Consider the following 18,534-nt stretch of genomic DNA (forward strand, 5'->3'; position numbering starts at 1 on the left):
AAAGAATGTTCTTAGGGTCAATTTTGGAAAAAATATTATTTCACATTGAAGTTAGAAACACTATGGCAGCTATTGTTGAATTATAAGCACTGTAAATCTGCATCTACCTTGTTAAGACCAGCATTATGTAAATTAAATTATTTAGATTTATTTTTATTTATTTATTTATTTTTATTTCTGTGTGTCTCAAATGTTCTATCTGTGTATTAATATTTCAAAGTTGTATGTCCTCCTGATTCACTCGGCCTAAATTAGAGGAACAACCTGGTTTATTTAACCTGATGCTCTTTGGAATACGGTAGTTGTACTGACCCCTGCTGGATGGATACAGAACTTAAACTGACGACTGAACCCTGAAGGGTCTAAAACTATTTTTGTTGGGAACTTTCGTATGTATTTTTTTCACACTTAACATTCTGAAGTGATTTATCACAATTTATTATCCTTTGCATTTTCATCTAACCCTTTCATGCATAGTGGTCACTACAGTGGACAGTTATTCTATAGCTGTTCTCTTGTATATTCATGAATTTTGTTATTTTAGTTCCATATCAGCTTATGTATCATCTAATACACTGCAATTGATACCATTACTGTAAATTTGCTGTTCTTGACAAACCTGATCTGCAATAACATGTTTGCCTGTAAATCAATTGATAACTGTTATTAGACTGTTTTTGTTTTTTGTTTTTATACTTTTTTTTTTGCATATTATCACCATGAAGTTAGTAGTAACTAGTATTGAAATGTGAGAAAACATCAGATTACCAGCATTAAATATGGTTTTATTTCAGAGTTTTCACACAGTATATCAGTAAATACATGTTTCTTTGCTTCAAAAATTAAACATATGATGTCCAGCTAAGTGGACATTTTTGCAAGTCTATGAAAAATAGGTTCATAAAAAATTTCAATCACATTGTTTTTTTGTTTTTTTTTTATGCCTAAAGAGGAATAAAAACCCTCTGGAAAAAAAAAATCTTGATTAAGGTTCTCATAATTCATGCATGAAAGGGTTAAATTCAGATTTTTCCCATATTTAATTTACTGATCATGTAGATGTTCATAAATGCTCAGAATATTCTTTCAGGTTATTATATCAGAACAAAGAAAATTGAAAGACAGTGTTGTTGTTTTTTGTCGAAATATATCATGAACTGAATATGAAGCAAGTGTCTACAACCACTGTCATTGATCAAACTACAAGGGTTTCATTGGGGATAGAGCAGTGGTGTCAAACTCATTTTAGTTCAGGGGCCACATTCACCTAAAATTGATCTAAAATGGGCCAAACCAGTAAAATAATAACATAATATAATAAATAATGTCAACTCCAAACTTTTCTCCATGTTTTAGAGCAAAAAAAGTTGATTTACATCATGAAAAGGTTTACATCTGCAAAAACTATCTTTTCAAAAGGTCTAAATAACATAAACAAACTGAAAAAAATAAGTGTAATTTTAACAATATTATACCTCATTTTGTCATTTACACACGTAAATTATAACCTACAGATCACTGTGGATCTACAAATACACAAAACATTTAGCAACAGGCAGAATGTTATCAAAATTGTACTTGCTTCTCTTAAGACATTTCAGGTTGTTCATATTTGTTCAGGTTATTTACATTTTTTGTGAAATTATACTTTGTTTTAGTTTAAATACATGAAAATATTTACATTTACAGAGGGAAAAGTTTAGAGTTGTCATTATTTCTATGTTATATGATAGTATTTTACTGGTCCTGCCCACTTGAGAATGAATTGGTCTGAATGTGGAACCTGAACTAAAAGGATTGTTAATATCTTAGTGTAATTTTTGCATTTCAGAAATTCATCCCAAGGGCTGGACTGGACCCTTTGGTGGGCCAGATTTGGCCCCCGGGCCACATGTTTGACATCTGTGGGACAGAGCCTCTGAACGTCCAAATGGACCACATCTAATGACAATGAAAATCTGAGAAACTGAATTTTACCACAATTATTTAACTGTATTGATAGAATTAGTGGTTCAACAATTATTAAACATTTTAGATCAGATACTTTTGGTTGTTGGTGGCTGGGTAGGTCTGAGGGTTGAAGAACTTTCTGAGCTCTATATTGTAAATGTATTAATAAAGAATAGCCAACCACTTCAAACAGGATCATTATTTTCTCAGTACTGTATAACTTCTGAGACCAGGTAAAAAGCATAACATGACTAAAGTGAACCTTTGTGCAATGTGAACAGTACATGAAGCAAGCTTTACAACAGACTGAAACAGCTTTATTAACCCTCATGACTTCTAACACACTTTAACAGAAAAGTCTCCATAACAAAACGCCTTTACATTGCCTTCAGTGACATAGAAAATAGTTCTATGCAAACAACACAGCATGCATTCACAGACGCATGTTGTTACCTGCACAGTACAATTTATAAACATCACAAAATCTATTAAAGAGCGAGTGTAGCATAAAATAAATACATATATGCAGGTAGGAAAAGCTCAAAAATTAAGTCGGACTATCTTCCAATAAAGGCACTGGAGAGAGTTTGTGTGAAAATTTTAAGGCATTAAAAGGGTTTAAAGTGCTGAATTTCCCTCAAGACAGGGTAGGTGGACTGAAAGAAATACTGACTACATGCAAAAGCATAGGAACCATGTTATGCAAATGTATTTAAAAAAAAAAAAAAAACATGCAAAGTTTTAATGGCAAAAGAGGAGCCCATTTTCATCACATGAACTGTACATAGTAAACATGTTGCTGCAAACACGTTACCAACCTCTTTTACATGAAGCTATATTGAAAAGGCACATCTGGTGAACTTAAATATAAATAGGAAACTAATACAAGCAACAAATAATAAATACTCTAAAAATACATATTTCACTTAAAGCAAAATACATACTTCAGTTTTGATAATCTAACATAGACAGTTAAAGCACTAGAAGACTGATCTTCTCTTTCAATATTCCAATATGTTCTATTCAACAGTATGCTCATGCTGTAAGAAAATGTTAAAAATGAAAAAAATATAAGTCTCCAGAATTTACCACAATATATCTGTCTTTTCTATTTGCCATCAGCAACATGGCCCTTCTCTCCTTTTCACCATTAAAGTCATCTAGTCCACACTTGCTTTAAACTAACTGTTCCTGCAAAACAATCCATCTGACGAGTTATTCGGTAATTAGGTAGCACCGTGTTAAGGGATTTCCAATCATGACGATTTACAGTCAGAGCACATAACAAACATGAAGGACAAAAAATTCAGTAGAAATAGAAAGGTTGTTGGCGGTGGTGACATTGAGTCAAATGTGTTCAGAGGGGTGAAATTCAAGGCTTTTTCTGCATCTTCTGCTTGAAAAGGGAATAGTGAAGCAGTCTCACATGGAACAGAACTGCCCTAACGTACTGAAGGGAATAGAAAGAGATGGCAGAGGGTTTGGGGGGATGTAGAGGCCTACTGCCTCTTTCCTTTCACAGTCTTTCCTCTTGCTCGTTCTTCTTTTCCCTTGTTTCATCAACTGTCCGATGGACTTGTTTCCGTGACAACCACAGCATCATTTCATCTTTTGAGATTCTGAGGAACAAGATGCGGGTGTTTGTTGTGTGTATAGTTGGGATCATAATTACATGTGAAAATGTGATATTTGTATGTGTGAGTGTGTGTGTGTGTGTGTGTGTGTGTGAATGTATTGTCACTGGTCATTCATTAGAAGTGTCACTGCATTACTCGTCTCTAAACAAAGGCTTCGGGAATATCAGAGCCATTGATTTTAATGTAGATCTTGGCGTTGTTCTCCTTTTCCTCTTGTGCTTTGTAGAGGGTTCGTCTGTAGCAGATCAGGTAAAGAGGCAGCAAGAAGCCCAGCATGCTGAGGCCAAACAGTCCAACATTGACCTGGAGGACAAAACTGGATTTAGCCACACCTGAGGGCTTAAAATGTGTGTGTAAGCATTTAAAGTGTGTGTGTGTGTGTGTGTTTATGTGCGTTCATACCCAGAGTGGATCTCCCTCCAGGGGTCCCATCATGGCCAGAAACAGTGGCTGCTGCAGCAACGCAAACACAGCACTGACCAAAGACTGCATGCCGGTTAAACTTCCAAACTGGGAGGAAGGATACCTGCAGCACCACAAGAGTCACACAGGTTAAGCTTCTTATAAGGAGGATACCACATCCAGAAGACTACTGCGTGTCTATGCACCAACGGTGAAATGAAACTACCTTTATTCAAGTGCTGTACACATATGAGTGCCTGGACTTTACAGGAGGATTTCCTTTTTCTGCAGCTTTATACTTTTATCCCATTACATCTCAGAGGGCAATGCAATTTTTCCAGCTCAAGTTGCTTTTATGAGTCTACTTTCTAAAGCTAATTGTTAAAAAAAACTCCCTCAGATTTGCTGAAAAATACATTGTCACACAGCTGAAAACAGGTCAGAATGGTAATTTTTCACAGATATGTGATTCTTACAGTATAGTGATGCTACAAACATCTTATAGAAAGCAATGCATTCCTTTAGATTGAATTAACCCATAAAAACCAAGCGTTACTTTTGTGTCAGTTCCCAAATGAACCTTTCTTAACAGATTTATCACCATTTATTCTAATATTATGCTCTGTATTTTGCATTTTTAAATATAAATCAGGTATTTTCCATATTTAATTCACTGATCATGTAGATGTTCATAAAAGCCCAGATTAAAATTGAGGGTTATTATATCAAAAAAAGAGAAAACTGAAGAAAACATGACTTTTTTTGTCAAATCTATCATAAACTGAACATTAACCCAGTGTCTCCATCCACTGTCATTGATCCACCTCCATGGGTTTTACTGGTGAATCAATGTTGTAGAAAATGACGCTGTTTCCACATTCACTACAGAGCCTCTGAATGTCCAAATGGGTCATATCTGATGACCATGAAAAGATGACAAACTGCATTTTACACCAATTATTTACATGTATTGATAGGATTAGTGGATAAACAGGTATTAAACAGTGTATATCAGTCGATGGTTTTGGTCATCGGTGGATGATGTTTGGGTCTTTATGGGTTAATAACAGTATATAGTGAGTCAAAAAAGCTTAACCTTGATCATAGACCACAGTTATGCACAATAATGGAGAAGTAATATCATGTTTAATAATAATTTAAAAAAAAACTGTCAGGGAGTACTTTTACTTTTCATAGTTTACATACATTTAGCTAATGATACATACTTTTACTTAAGAAAAGTTTGAAAGGCATTATTTTTACATTTAGTGGAGTATTCACAGTGCAGTATTAGTACTTTTCTATGAATCCAAAAACTTTTCCCATCATTTTTATTATGTATTGCAGCTTTGTGGTGTGGTGTGATTTTAGATGTTACTTACACAGCAGCATAGAGGCCACCAACAGCAGAGTGAATGAATCCTCTCACAACAGTATGTAAGACAAATGACACAATCTGAGGAAACACATTTAGAAGGGTCAACAGAAAAGAAAGGAGCACACAGAAGCACATTTATCTTCATTTGCTTTCCTTTCTCTATCTCTGTCTTTCTCTGAGTCAGCAATTACATACTGAGGTGGTGTTACGAAACTACTTGTGTGGATGGTAGCCTATACAAATGCATATCAGTAAGTTGGATGTGTGTGTGCAATCTAAGTCGACTCACCTGTAAGGGCAGATTGGGCACAAGGCAGGTGATTCCAAAGCCCACTAGAAGGACGTTTGTGAGGACGAATGCTCGAAGGGCATTGGTCACCTTCTGAGTTTTTTTGTCTCTGCGTTTTTTCATTGGCTCCAACCTAAGATGTAAAAGCAAAAAGAAAAAAAGAAAGATTAATTCACCGTTGTTATGAATATTACCTTTGCAATGCAATCAATCAGTCAATCTATCTATCTATCTATCTATCTATCTATCTATCTATCTATCTATCTATCTATCTATCTATCTATCTATCTATCTATCTATCTATCTATCTATCTATCTATCTATCTATCAATAATATTAGAGCAGTTTTTTGATTTTAGAAGAAAAATATTGTTGAATTTTTAGAACTGGAAGGCATTTACGGTCACCAATAATTCTGTATTGGATGTTAAATTCTGCTTTTAAACCTTTTGCCTGTAATTTAACGAATATTTACTCAGCATTGCAGTTACATTTATATTGTAGATGAATCACATAACTCTCTTGTGACTGGTACCTATGCAAGACCAAGTTTAATTCAAGTTAACTTTTTTTTTTGTTTGTTTTAACCCATAAAGACCCAAACAGTCCCTGGCGACCAAACCATCTACTGATATAAAATGTTTAATAACTATTAATCCACCAATCCGATCAATACATGCAAAAATAATTGGTGTAAAATGCAGTTTGTCATCTTTTCATGGTCATCAGACATGACCCATTTGGATGTTCAGAGGCTCCGTCATTACCAAGGAAACACTGTCATCTTCTACAACATTGATTCAGTGGTAAAACCCATGGAAATTGATCGATGACAGTGAATGGACACGTGTGTTTTTTTGTTCAGTTAATGATATCTTTGCTGAAAAAGTACATTTTTCTTCAGTTTTCTTTGTTTTTGATTTAATAACCATCAACTTTAATCTGAGCTTTGATGAACATCTACATGATCAGTGAATTAAATAAAGGAAAATACCAGATTTTTACTGAAATGCAAAATAAAGAAGATAATATTACAATAAATGGTGATAAATCACTTACGAAAGGTTAAATAGAGAGAAAAATTCATTTGGGAACTGCCACAAAAGTAGCTCTGGGTCTTTATGGGTTAATCACAATGCAAAGTTAAAGAAAGCTCAAACCTATATTGGCTGTGTGTCATAACATTTTCACAAATGTAGGGCTGCATAAAAATCAGTTCAATTATGTCTTGTGCATTATTGACTGCTTACATTTAAAGTTTTACTCACTTGTTGCTGGGTTTCTTTTCTGCTTCTCCATCATCACAGTCCTTCAGTTTCCAGTCCATTATCTGACCAATCACAGGAGTGGTCATCAGGCAAAGCAGCTGCAGCACGCCAAAGATGGAGGAGTATAAACTCACTGTGACATGATTCAATAACAAGAAGAAAGACATTAACATAGATGTTCACAATGGATTGTTAGAGAATAAGAATAATGAAAAGGGTTAGAGGAAAAGGTGAAAAGCCCTGGGTCTTTTTCTACCTGGTTAATGACTATAATGGTACAGTTAATTATTAGTCATTCTGTAGAGATGTATTAAGTGAAACAACGGCTCATATGGAGAAAATGGCAGTTCAAAAGTCAATGCAATGCTCACATGAGGGAGTTTATGGCTGGGATAGTAATGATAAGCAAATAATGATAAATGAAGTACGTCATGTGAAAGTGCTCAGTGTACCTTCTGTGGATTCTATGGGGCATTTGTAGTTAATAAATACTAAAAATGCTGCATGGTGATTTTTCACAGATGAGGGGCTAAATTATTAACATGGAAAACAGCAAAGATGAAATAATGAGCTGATTACCTACACTGCAGAAAACTGCAGAAACTACAGCTATAATCTAAATTAGACTGTGAGGACTATGCTAATGCTCCATGCTAAGATGGAGGTTAAATTAAAGTGAAGGTTAATTAATAGATACAAGATTAGGTCTTTAATCTTACCGACTTCCATCCTCTCCACTGAAAATTTAATCAAATCCATGTAAGTTCAGCTGCTTTTAAGTTATTTAAGTCATTTTATTAGACACACATCACACATCAAGAGCATAAAGGTATGCAAAACACACAAGATGTTCTGAACTTTTAATCATGCTTATCTAAACACTGAGTAAAGACATAAGAATAAATGCAGATCTACTAACCTGTGTTGAGGTCTCCATCAGTGAGCGATTCCAACACATTGTTCATGGCTCCCATGTAGAACAAAAGGCGAAGCTGAGTGACTGACATGGTCACCAAACTGAGAATGAAGATGGGGCTGGTGATGCTTTTCAGGAAGGACTGAGCTGCAAAGACATCCAAGAGAAATAATCGATAAATAAGTGGCGTCAAACACAACAAACCCCACCCCTCGCACGGATTATAGCTTATTTTGGCATCGATCTAACTGATGTCATCATGTCTTTGCGTGTGGTGATGTCAGCAAATCAATTGCCTGTATATATGTGCCAGATTTGAAGTAAATTGAAACAAAATTGATGCTTTTATAGACACTTTAATTTTGCCCATTATAAGTAAATGGTAAAAATATGAATATAAAATTCATAAAAAAATGGAAACTTTGCCCTACTTTTCCCAAAATGTAATGACATCTATTTTGAGTCGCTGGCAATCTATAAACCCAATTTGGTATGAATTTAACCAATAGTTTTGCTGCTAGAGTGTTAACAATCAAACAAACAAACAATGAGACAAACAAACCGAGCCAAAAACAATACCCCTTGCTTCCCATTTGGGGGGCGGGGTAATAAATGTTACTATAACTTTTACAAGCTTTGGTACATTAAGCATCTTTCATACCCCTATACATGCTTACATTGTTCTTGTGGCTTGCAGTCCATTTCTAGGTCCATGGTGGAGAGACAGAGCTTGTGGCCCTCCTTAGTGGGCAGGTCGTCCTGCTTCAAGCTGTGGCCCACACTCAGACGGCGGCCCACTGTGGTCACTTGGCGGTAGAACTGCTTCCCAGTGATTTTGTGGTCAAAACCCAACCAGCTGAATTTGATCTTCACACTAAGCACGAGAGGAAAAAAATATTAAAAGTTTTATAGGAAAGTGAAAACACAAAGACAAAGACAAAGAGAATGACAATCTACACAAGTTAAGCAAGAAAAATTGTAAGTGCATGCATACATATATGTTGGATTTCTGCTATGTATGATCTCTGGATGTGACTGCATATTTCTGCTTATATACACTCACGTATAGTCCATGTCTTCTGGTCCTGGGAACGGCTCCAGTGGCCAGTTGAAGAAGCAGTTCAGGAAGACAAGGCCAGCACAGGCCGCCCACACAACCAGAATGGTGATGAAAGGCACACCGAGATCATAGATTACCTGGAAACACCAAAACATGAGCAATAAATAGAAGAAAGACTATGGAAATCTGAGATCAGATTTAGTGTTACATGTATTTTTTTTTTTTTTTTGTCTTTTTTTCAGTATTTTTCTTTTTTCTTTTTCTTCTCTTGTCTGTTGTTTTTTAATTTAAAAAAATGGTATCTGTCAAATGTAAATATTGGGACCTTTTTCCTTCAATTTGATATTTTTTCAAATAAAATTGGCATAAATTAATAGTCTTGCTGTGATTCTAGATCCACAATGTAATACATAATGAAAAATACATTGGTGACATTTATTTGTAATATTGATTCAATGCCAGTATTTGTATTGATTTGTTGCAGAAAAAAATATTCTGCTTACTAATGAGGTCTCATGACACACATAGATAATAATACAGAAATGCACACAGGTGGAATGAACCTTGAAAAACTGCAGTATGACACAGCTGCAGTCTATCAACAGCAGGCATCAGTTACTCAGAAAGATTGTAACAGTAAATACTGTACAGAACAATGAGTGTTTGAAGGTGAGTGTCAGTGTTTTATTGCGTTTTTTACCTTGACACCAGGGAATGTGACAGCTGAGGAAGCGTATGAGCCAATCATGAGGGCGATGAAGGTGGAGCGAAGATCCCCAAACATGTTAGGCAACTGGATAAAAATGTAAAAAGAGCACCATTAGAGCTGATAACTTCATAAATTATATCTGAAACCATTACTGCATATAGGTGTAAGTAAATAGAAAAGTTAAAATAATGAACTGTCAAGAACATGGTGATGTCTAGCTGTGAAATGGTTGTTCTACACTGAAGGCTGAGGACAGACTGGGAACAGTATGAGGACAGTTCCTACTAACACTGGGGTCAGAGTGCAGAGCAGGGAACCAATTAACAAGCAGAGGAGGCTCAACAGAAAGAACATCAGAGAACATAAAACTATGCAGAATGACGCGCTAGAACACTGGAACAAGCAATACTAAACAGCATGACATAACACACACAGCTGCTCAGTATGCGACATGAAAGCACTGATGACAAATTGTATACAGCTGAAACAATCGGACAGGGTGACTGAGGTGAGGAGATGATGTTTAAGGACAATTACTAGAGACTGTTAATGGGACTGGCAGGATGTTCAGTTTAATTTTTTTTTTACTCCCCTCTGAGGAACAAGAAAACAGTGCAGGGAGATAAATTTTAGGAACGAGAAGACAGGGGGTGGAAAAACATCCACATACAAAGGCATTCACAAGCTGTTCTATTTTCAAGAGACTGAACAACAACAAACGCATTCAATTACATAAGACTGAGGAAGCAGAGGTGTGCGTGTGCATATACTGAACTGAGAAAGTATGCACGCTGCAGCAGTGGGACACTCAAATTTCATTAGTTTCTAACAATATCAAAAGCAGTACTTAAAAAGCTATTACAATATAATATTACAGATACATTAGCAGCTAACGTGAAGTGGGAAGGTGACCTGACATCTGCAGTGTCAGTTGATTATTACCCAGTAACCCTTAAACTCCTTCTTAGCTTAGAATAAATGCCTGAGGTCTGAGGTAAAGTCATGATCAAGGAGGCACAGAACACTATTTAATCTAATGATTAACCCAACACTAAGGTTTTTAAGTACAGAATGCTGCGTATAAAGGACGTATGGTGAAAACCTGGTTTTGGACTTGGACTTTAAGGACTTTCCTTGCACTGTAAAAGCAGCAAACAGATCTGTAACTCATGGTTTTATATCACTGACATTAGTGTTAGTGGTAGTGATTAAGAGTGGGATTAATTAAGAGATTTGGGTGTTTCAAGAAATACACACAGGAGATGAAAAATGTAGCCCAACAGCCTGTGGTGGTATAGAAAAGGAGCATTTTATTGGCAGATTTACTGGAGCTGAGCCCCTCTTTTGTGAACAGCATCACCATGGTGCAGCCCTGGACTCCTGTGTGGTTCACTGTAGGTTGATGACTGATGGCAAGGGGAGGGAACAGAGGGCTGATGAACCGCAGGGGATGAATGCAAAAGAATGGAGAGGAGGTGACCCTTTGACCTCTGTGAATCCTAGAGAGCATGTTATTTGGTGTCTAATGTTTCTCTCAGGCTAAACTTTCCAGTAGAGATGAGACCAATTCTAAGACAGGATACTTGTTTGTCCAGGGGTAACTCAGAATTTAACAGAAAAAATGTTTAGCAGATACAATCAATAAAATGAAAAGCCTCACTGTCTATTGTCCTTATAAATGACTTAGGCGTCATGACAGAGAAAACATATTTGACTACATTTAATAGCTGCCATTGCACTGAAGTTGTATGCTTTTGCTGCATTTAAGGAACTCTTGAAACAACAGCAAACCAGCAAACAAAATAAAACATTTAGAAAATAGTTTGCTCTAAAGAACGCACTGCAGACGGTAGAAAACAGCTAGCTTGTTTCATCACAAAAACCTTTAAACCTCTTTGTGCCTGTGTATACAATATTTTTTTGACTTGTCACATAAATGTAGCTCTGTTTGAAAATGTTCTGGGCCAACAGAACAGAACTTTAAGCATCCCTGCAACAAAGAATGCACTTAAAAAAGGAAAAAACATCTAGCCTGCGTCAGCCCAAGGTAGCAATATTTACCTCCAGGCATCTTTCAACCTCTTTGCCTGTGTTTATTCTTGCCTCATAGCAAGAAAGTCTTAGGTTCGAGCTTTCTGTGTGGAGTTTGTATGTTCTCCTTGTGTCTGCATATGTTCTTTCTTTGTACATTACTCTGGCTCCCCCCCACCATCCAAAGACATGTACTTGTCTATCATCTGTAGGTGTGAACATTAGAGTCGTCTCTGTATGTCATATGGGATGGGCTCCGTTATCCCCACGACCCTCTCAAGGATTAACCAATTTGGAAAATAAATAAATGTCACAAAGACAAACTCTATTTGTGTCATCATCTCCCACAAAAGTAAGAACAATGCTAGATGTGTCACTTACATGCAGTTATGTAAATACAGATATGTTTATGTGATAAGTATGTAGCTTTACATTCATTGCATGTGTTCATGCATCTGCAAGGAAGCAATGCAGAGACCAGTGATGAACCACTGTATAGCATGTTATCTCTCAGCCCTCCTACTACCCAGAGCTATTCACAGGAACACAGACTCCAGTGTAACAAGCCAAAACGGGACAACAGAATAGGAGACAGACAGGAATGCCAGACAAGAGGAGGGAAGGGTGAGCACAGGGAAAGCCGGCAAACTATTAAACACAAACAAGGGATAGCTAGTCTATAACAGTAAACAGAAAATATTCATCTGGACAAACATGATGTAGCAGGTACAAACAACGATCATGATGTAAGTGAACACACTTACTGTGAGTGATGTGAAGGTCATGCACATGCCTCCAAATCCATTAAAAGTCAAGGCAATGAAGATGAGGACAGAGAGTTCTGCAAAAGACATGAAGGTAGCGTATGAAACTGTCAACAACTAACACAGTACAGTACAGTGATTTAAGGTCAAAATTGACTCATGAGCGGTGTCTGGATGTACTCACCATTTGGTTTGTAGGCTCCATAAGCGATTAGTAGACAGGACAGTCCAAAACATGTGCTGCAAATAGAATGTGACATTTCTTTACTCAATTTAAAGGGTCAGTTCAACACTTTTTCGCTTTTAACCATATTTTCCTGAAACAAAAATGTTGCACCAAAAAAATCCCTGTGTTTCCATTATAATAACTAGAAAAGCACTCTGAGAGCGCAGACCTCCGCCCCGATCACCACCAAAATTTAATCATTTGTTCCTTGTGCCAGTATCAATATTTCCTGAAATTTTCATCCAAATCTGTCCATAACTTTTTGAAAGATCCGGATCAGTCTTTGCCATTTGATAGAACACCCCATTGTAAATCCCTGAGTCAAATTGCATGAGATTTGCACAATTCCCCCATATTGTGATTTCCACCATAAATATTAGTCCCATATTTATTTTACCTATATTTTAAGATTCCTTGACCATGAAAACATACCATTAGCAACTGGATTCATAATTAAATCCTAATTAGTTCAGTAGTTATTCACGAAAATCACATTTCTCGTAATGGCGGTTTTCTTCTGGATCTAGCTCCTTAAGTATTAAAGCTACATGAAATCCGGTGGCATACTCCCGATGCGGAACTGACTGAGCTACACGATGGCGCTTGTCAGAAATTTCTGCTTTTAATATTAAAGGCACAGTAGGCCAAAAAGTAAGGGCACCCCCATTTTTTATATAAATTGAGATAAAATCCGCCTTCTGGATCAGATCCGGATCAGCCTTTGAAATGTGATAGAGGACCCCATTGTCAATTCCTGAGTTAAATTTCATGAGTTTTGGTCAATAATTAAGCGAGATATTGGGAAACGAAAATTTTGGCCCCATTTACCACAATGTTAACGAAAATTTCAGTGATCCAGAATCCAGGATTTCTTCCGGATCACCCCCAAAAGTTAATCATTTCTTCCTTATCCCATTTCCAACAAACCCTGAAAATTTCATCAAAATCTGTCCATAACTTTTTGAGTTATGCTGCACACTAACGGACAGACAAACAGACAAACAAACAAACCCTGGCAAAAACATAACCTCCTTGGCGGAGGTAAAAAATGTCAGAGACTGGTGGTTTAAAAGATGGACAGATAAGAAACGTGACTGGAAATCACCAGACATAAAGGATCAAATGCATATTTTTGTAACTCTGACCCCTTACCTTCCCAGTAGTCGAAGTTTACGAGGCCCATATTTGTCCATGACAATCCCCAGTGGCAGGGTGATGGCTGAGAGCAGGAAGGAGCCGACGGTGAACGCCAGGTTCAGCATCTCATCCTGCTCTTTACAGATCAGCCAACCGTTCATCTCCAGGGGTCCATCTACAGGGACCAGTGGTTTCATTTCCACCCCATCTCCCAGACCCACAACGCCAGTGTCCTCATAGTAGTCAATGTACTCATCAGGTGTTTGGGTTGGCAAAGGCTGAGACAGATTATAACTAGTGCTGTTACCTGAAGAAAATACAGAAAACACGGAGAGAGGAAAATTAAGTCTTATGTGTTAAACTGTACATTTATGTACTTAAAACAATTATTGTGTGCTGTTCAGACAAAGACAAAGAGGGGCACATAAAGAACTTACTAGTTGTGTATCACTGAATTTCTGTTTATTTTTATATACATATGTTTGTTTTATTCTGTTCTTTTGCTTTATTTATATAGCTATACATTGTGATTCATTTAAAACAGTGCCATAAGTGACTCTTGAAATGTAGACAACAATAAAACTTTAATTCTGAATTTTGACAAAGCCATCCAATGTCCAACATTGCTGCCACTTGTGATCCACTAGTGCTGTGTTAAGCAATGTGGAAACTCATACAGGACCACAAATCCTCCCACATATTGCAACTTGCACTTCATGCACTTACACATCTCTGCTGAATGTGCACTAAATTCCAAACTATGCTGTTAAATATTATATGACTATACCGTGATATATATATTTTTTTTAGAGAGTTGTGATTTCTTCTTCTCATCACTTTGCTATCAGTCCCTGTCCTTTATCAGTGGACTTTCAACATCCATATTACCAGTAATAAAATCCTGCTGTCGATATCTTTGTCCCTCTATCTCACGTCACATGTCTGGAAAGAGCTGAGCTGGTACTCCTGCTCTCTTACATCGTCAGAACAAGATAAGATTGCTATGGCAGTGTTCCAGGAAGTCACCTTCAGTCACAGACGCTTAACAGTTGCTTAAGTAGTCAGCCAGATTCTGTACAAATAGGCCTTTTATTACACTGTAAACTGATGTAACCTCAGCCTCTGCTATACAACAGCCAGGTTAAATTTAACATGCTCCTTTGAAGTAAATTAAGGATCAAACAAACTGAAAAGCAAGCCTCAATAAGTTCAAGTTGAGCTGCTTGTATAGGAAAAGGATTAGAAAATCATGCACATGTGGACTGATAATGACAGATAATGCAATCACCAGTCAGATAAATCAATCATGTAAATTCCTGAGTGGTGATAGAGTGGTAGAAAAACTGAATCCAACCAGTCTGGCAGTGCTACATTATTCAAAGTATAGTGCAAAACATTTTGTCATCTGAGGTCCAAAGGGTAAGTCTGACCTTTGTCCCTGAGCTTAATCTCAAGGAGTAAGCAAAACTCATTTTGCTTACTGCTTCATCTTATAAAAAAAAAAAAAAAAAAAAAACCTGACTGGTAGCATTGTGTGCAGAAATGAAGAAATAGGGGAAAGATCTTTGAGATGAGGCACTTGAGGAGACAGCTGCCAATAGCTGCTTTGAATCTGAAAAGATACTGTAGAAACCTCCCTTGGTGTCTTGAGACAGCTCATCAAGTCTTCCATTGGTTATCATCTGCTCCTCAGTGAGTCTGCTGTCACGTATTCAATTTAGATGGAGATTTAGCTGGAGCCACTGGAAGTTAAGTGAACCCAAAGGGGCATCTCAAATGAGATACTCTGTCAAGTTTATGAGACACTGGAGCTTCACTCTAACTTTGGATCACTTTTTTTTCCTTTTACCTGAAACCCTGCTCCCTCTTTAATTGAAATGATCAGATTTAATCTCCAGAGTCCCTAAAAAACAGCTGCCATCCCCTCAGAAAACAGTGAAGTTTTCTGAAAGAATGGAGGAGGCGAAAGGGCAGCAGTGTTGAGTTACTCTGAGTGGTGCATAATACATTCTGGACCAACACTGACTGTACTTTTCTTGAATGAAACCTGCTCTGTCTTTGACACTAACTCGGGATGACACTGACTGAAGACATCTACTGTCTCAGTTTCATTACAACGGTTAATCATAGTACATTTCACTTAGTCACAAGACATTTAAGTATTTGTCTTTCCCAGAGAGAACATATGCTTAAGGCTATTCTCAATAATCGAGAATTTAACCCTTAAAGTCTTTCTGCATTTAACCTGTCTTTGGTAATTTACTTTTATTATTATTTATTATAATATTCTCCTCTGCATTTTGCATTTTTCAGTGAAAATCAGATATTTTCTTATATTTATTTTACAAATTATGTAGATGTTTATGAAAGCTCAGAGTATATTCAAAGGCTGTTATATCTAAACAGGAAAAAAAATGAGGTTAAAAGCTAGTTTTTCAACAATACATATCCTTTACTGCCTGCAACCACTGTCATTTATCAAACTACATATTCTGTTAGTAAATCAGTGTTGCAGACAATGGTTTTCCCCATTCAGTAAAGAGCCTCTGAATGTCTCTGAAGATCTGAGAAACTGCATTTTACCTGATTTATTCTAATGTATTCATAGTGTTAGTTGTTTAAAAGCTACTGAAGTTTTTAGATCAGTTGTTACTTTTGGTTGCTGGTGGCTTAAACAGCTTTATGTTTATGTTTATGTTTATGTTTACGCATTTGGCAGACGCTTTTTTCCAAAGCGACTTACAGGGGAAAACCAATGAAATCACTCAATCAATCAAATTTTATTTATATAGCGCCAGATCACAAAAAAGTTATCTCTTGACATTTTATATATAGAGTTGGTCAAAACCAGACTCTAAGTCAATTTACAGAAACCCAACAGAATCAACAGCTTTACAATACATGCAACAGATTTGAGAGGTAAGACTGAATATTAATATCAAACTTGTGAAGTTTAAACAAAGGCTGCTGACACTAAAGTATCAGAGCGGAGACTCACCCTCCTCATTGCAAAGGTATGAGTAGAAGCCTTCTGACTTGAGCATGATGAGCAGTGATCCCCATCCCAACAGCACAGCAGAGAAGAGCAGATTCTCAATGATAGCGGTCACTGCCATCCACCAGCGCCTAGCAAACGCTGTGGCCAGGGTCGGAGCCATGGTTGAAGAAATGAAAGAACTTCAAGACAAAGAAGGGTGAAAAACCAGAGCAGGAAAGAGGAAACCTGATGAGGAGACTAAGAAGAAGGAATGGAATGGAGCAAGCTGGCAGTGCAGAGAGGGCTTCCCTGAGTGACGCTCAGGATGAAGGATCACTGACGACTTATCTGTGAAGAGAAAGAACCAAATGAAAGCAGAGGTTTTATAGTTGGCCCATCCCTGAAGTCACTGAAGGACTGAAGGTTTAGTTATTATAGATCACAAGATAAAATTACATAACTTTGAACCTAACTAATGATAACTGGTTGCCATTTATGGAACACAGTAACAACAAACTTTTTGTCCACCTCAGTAATTTATATCTAATAGTGACATGCAAATAAAATGTAAGGATGGCAACTGTTATTTCACATTAACAGCCAGAAAATAATATGTGAAGAAACCTACTACTGCACCCACAATTCTGCCTACATATCTGTACTGCTGGGAAAAATTACATAATTTGTGCTCCAGTACTTTCAGACGGATGCACGGTAGCATCACAGAGTTTCTATCTGTTTGCTGCGAAGGCAAACTGGTCCAAACTGGACTTCAGAGAAAAGTGGGTCTCTCTCACTGGTCCCACACACCATGGCCCCTCTCACTCCTCCACAGTCCCTAAACTGTCCTAACAGGCCCATCCAACCGCAACTTTTCACTTCAATTACTGTGGTGCATCTAAAACATAATGGAGCTGCCAGACAAACAATAAACAAATACGTTCACACAGATTCATGCAGTATACAATGGCACACACTGTACATGCACACACACTCTGTTCAAGTATTAAAATACACTTCAGTATTGCTGGCACAAATATTTTTTTTTTTTACATAGGAATCTAAATTTGTTGTCCTCTTCATTTAACAAAAAATAAGTAAATACATAAAGTCTTATAGTCATAGTCATGCATTTTTGTGTAAAACAGAATAAACACATTTCAGACACACAGAAGGTAAATTACTTACCCTACAAGGCTCATGGTAGATGCAACCAGCCTCTATGTTTTCCTGATGTGCTCTAAGTGACTGGCCAGTTTTCTGAGAAAAGCCACATTTATATAGTAAGATGGTCCTCACGTGGCGCCCCCTGCTGACCAATGTGCGTCAGCATCAGCACATTATACTAATGACTTTTATGTATTAATAATGATTTTAGGTTTGCCAAAGGTCTGTCATATTTGTTTTATATTTTTCATTCAGACGTTTTGTTCAGTTATGTAAAGAAAAACAAAACAAAAACAGAATTTCAGTTTAATACAAAGCATTTGGTTGATATACTTATTTATTTTAACAACAGGATTAGTCAGTGAGTGGTGACAAACAAAACCTGATTGAAAATTAATATGGAGAAGACTGTCAACAACTTATCTATATCTGTCTGCATCAATAACTGGTATTGATTGAGAGCTTTGACCTCTTTGATTCACTTGCATAAACTGTTTGTGGTCTACTTAATCTACCTGCGTGTTTAATTCTCTAAAAGTCTGTGGATGAGTTCATCAGGAATGTGAGAGAAATACATTTATTTTAATAGTCACTGTTAGGATGATGTGACGGATGAGGTCATC

General features: G+C 36.9%; 1 protein-coding gene across 2 annotated transcripts; it reads right to left on the minus strand.

Moving 5' to 3' along the window:
• Positions 1-3,672: 3,672 nt before the first annotated feature.
• slc43a2b (solute carrier family 43 member 2b) lies at positions 3,673-18,014 on the minus strand. Of its 2 annotated transcripts, XM_030154457.1 has the most exons (15): positions 17,933-18,014; positions 16,766-17,092; positions 13,783-14,074; positions 12,589-12,644; positions 12,405-12,481; positions 9,601-9,693; positions 8,904-9,037; positions 8,518-8,714; positions 7,844-7,987; positions 7,644-7,661; positions 6,925-7,057; positions 5,657-5,789; positions 5,372-5,445; positions 3,990-4,113; positions 3,729-3,890 (listed from the first exon to the last, which is right to left on the minus strand). In XM_030154457.1, exons 2-15 carry the CDS (start codon positions 16,923-16,925, stop codon positions 3,729-3,731), a joined length of 1,797 nt encoding a protein of 598 aa, XP_030010317.1. In that variant the 5' UTR covers positions 16,926-17,092; positions 17,933-18,014. The 2 variants fall into 2 exon arrangements, with proteins under 2 accessions (XP_030010318.1, XP_030010317.1); XM_030154458.1 differs by lacking the exon at positions 17,933-18,014 and having other exon boundaries at positions 3,673-3,890; positions 16,766-16,925.
• Between the last annotated feature and the right edge of the window lie 520 nt (positions 18,015-18,534).

The sequence above is a fragment of the Sphaeramia orbicularis genome, chromosome 14 (assembly GCF_902148855.1).
Source record: "Sphaeramia orbicularis chromosome 14, fSphaOr1.1, whole genome shotgun sequence".
NCBI classification, from domain to species: domain Eukaryota; kingdom Metazoa; phylum Chordata; class Actinopteri; order Kurtiformes; family Apogonidae; genus Sphaeramia; species Sphaeramia orbicularis.

What these genes read in the sequence shown, in the direction of transcription:
- slc43a2b (XM_030154458.1), bottom strand. Translation starts at nt 16,925, where the DNA reads ATGGCTCCGACCCTGGCCACAGCGTTTGCTAGGCGCTGGTGGATGGCA. An exon ending in TCACATTCCCTGGTGTCAAG is followed by an intron (nt 9,038 to 9,600) that starts GTAAAAAACGCA and finishes TGGTGTTTCCAG; the next exon opens with GTAATCTATGATCTCGGTGT. An exon ending in GAAAAGAAACCCAGCAACAA is followed by an intron (nt 5,790 to 6,924) that starts GTGAGTAAAACT and finishes TTTACATCTTAG; the next exon opens with GTTGGAGCCAATGAAAAAAC.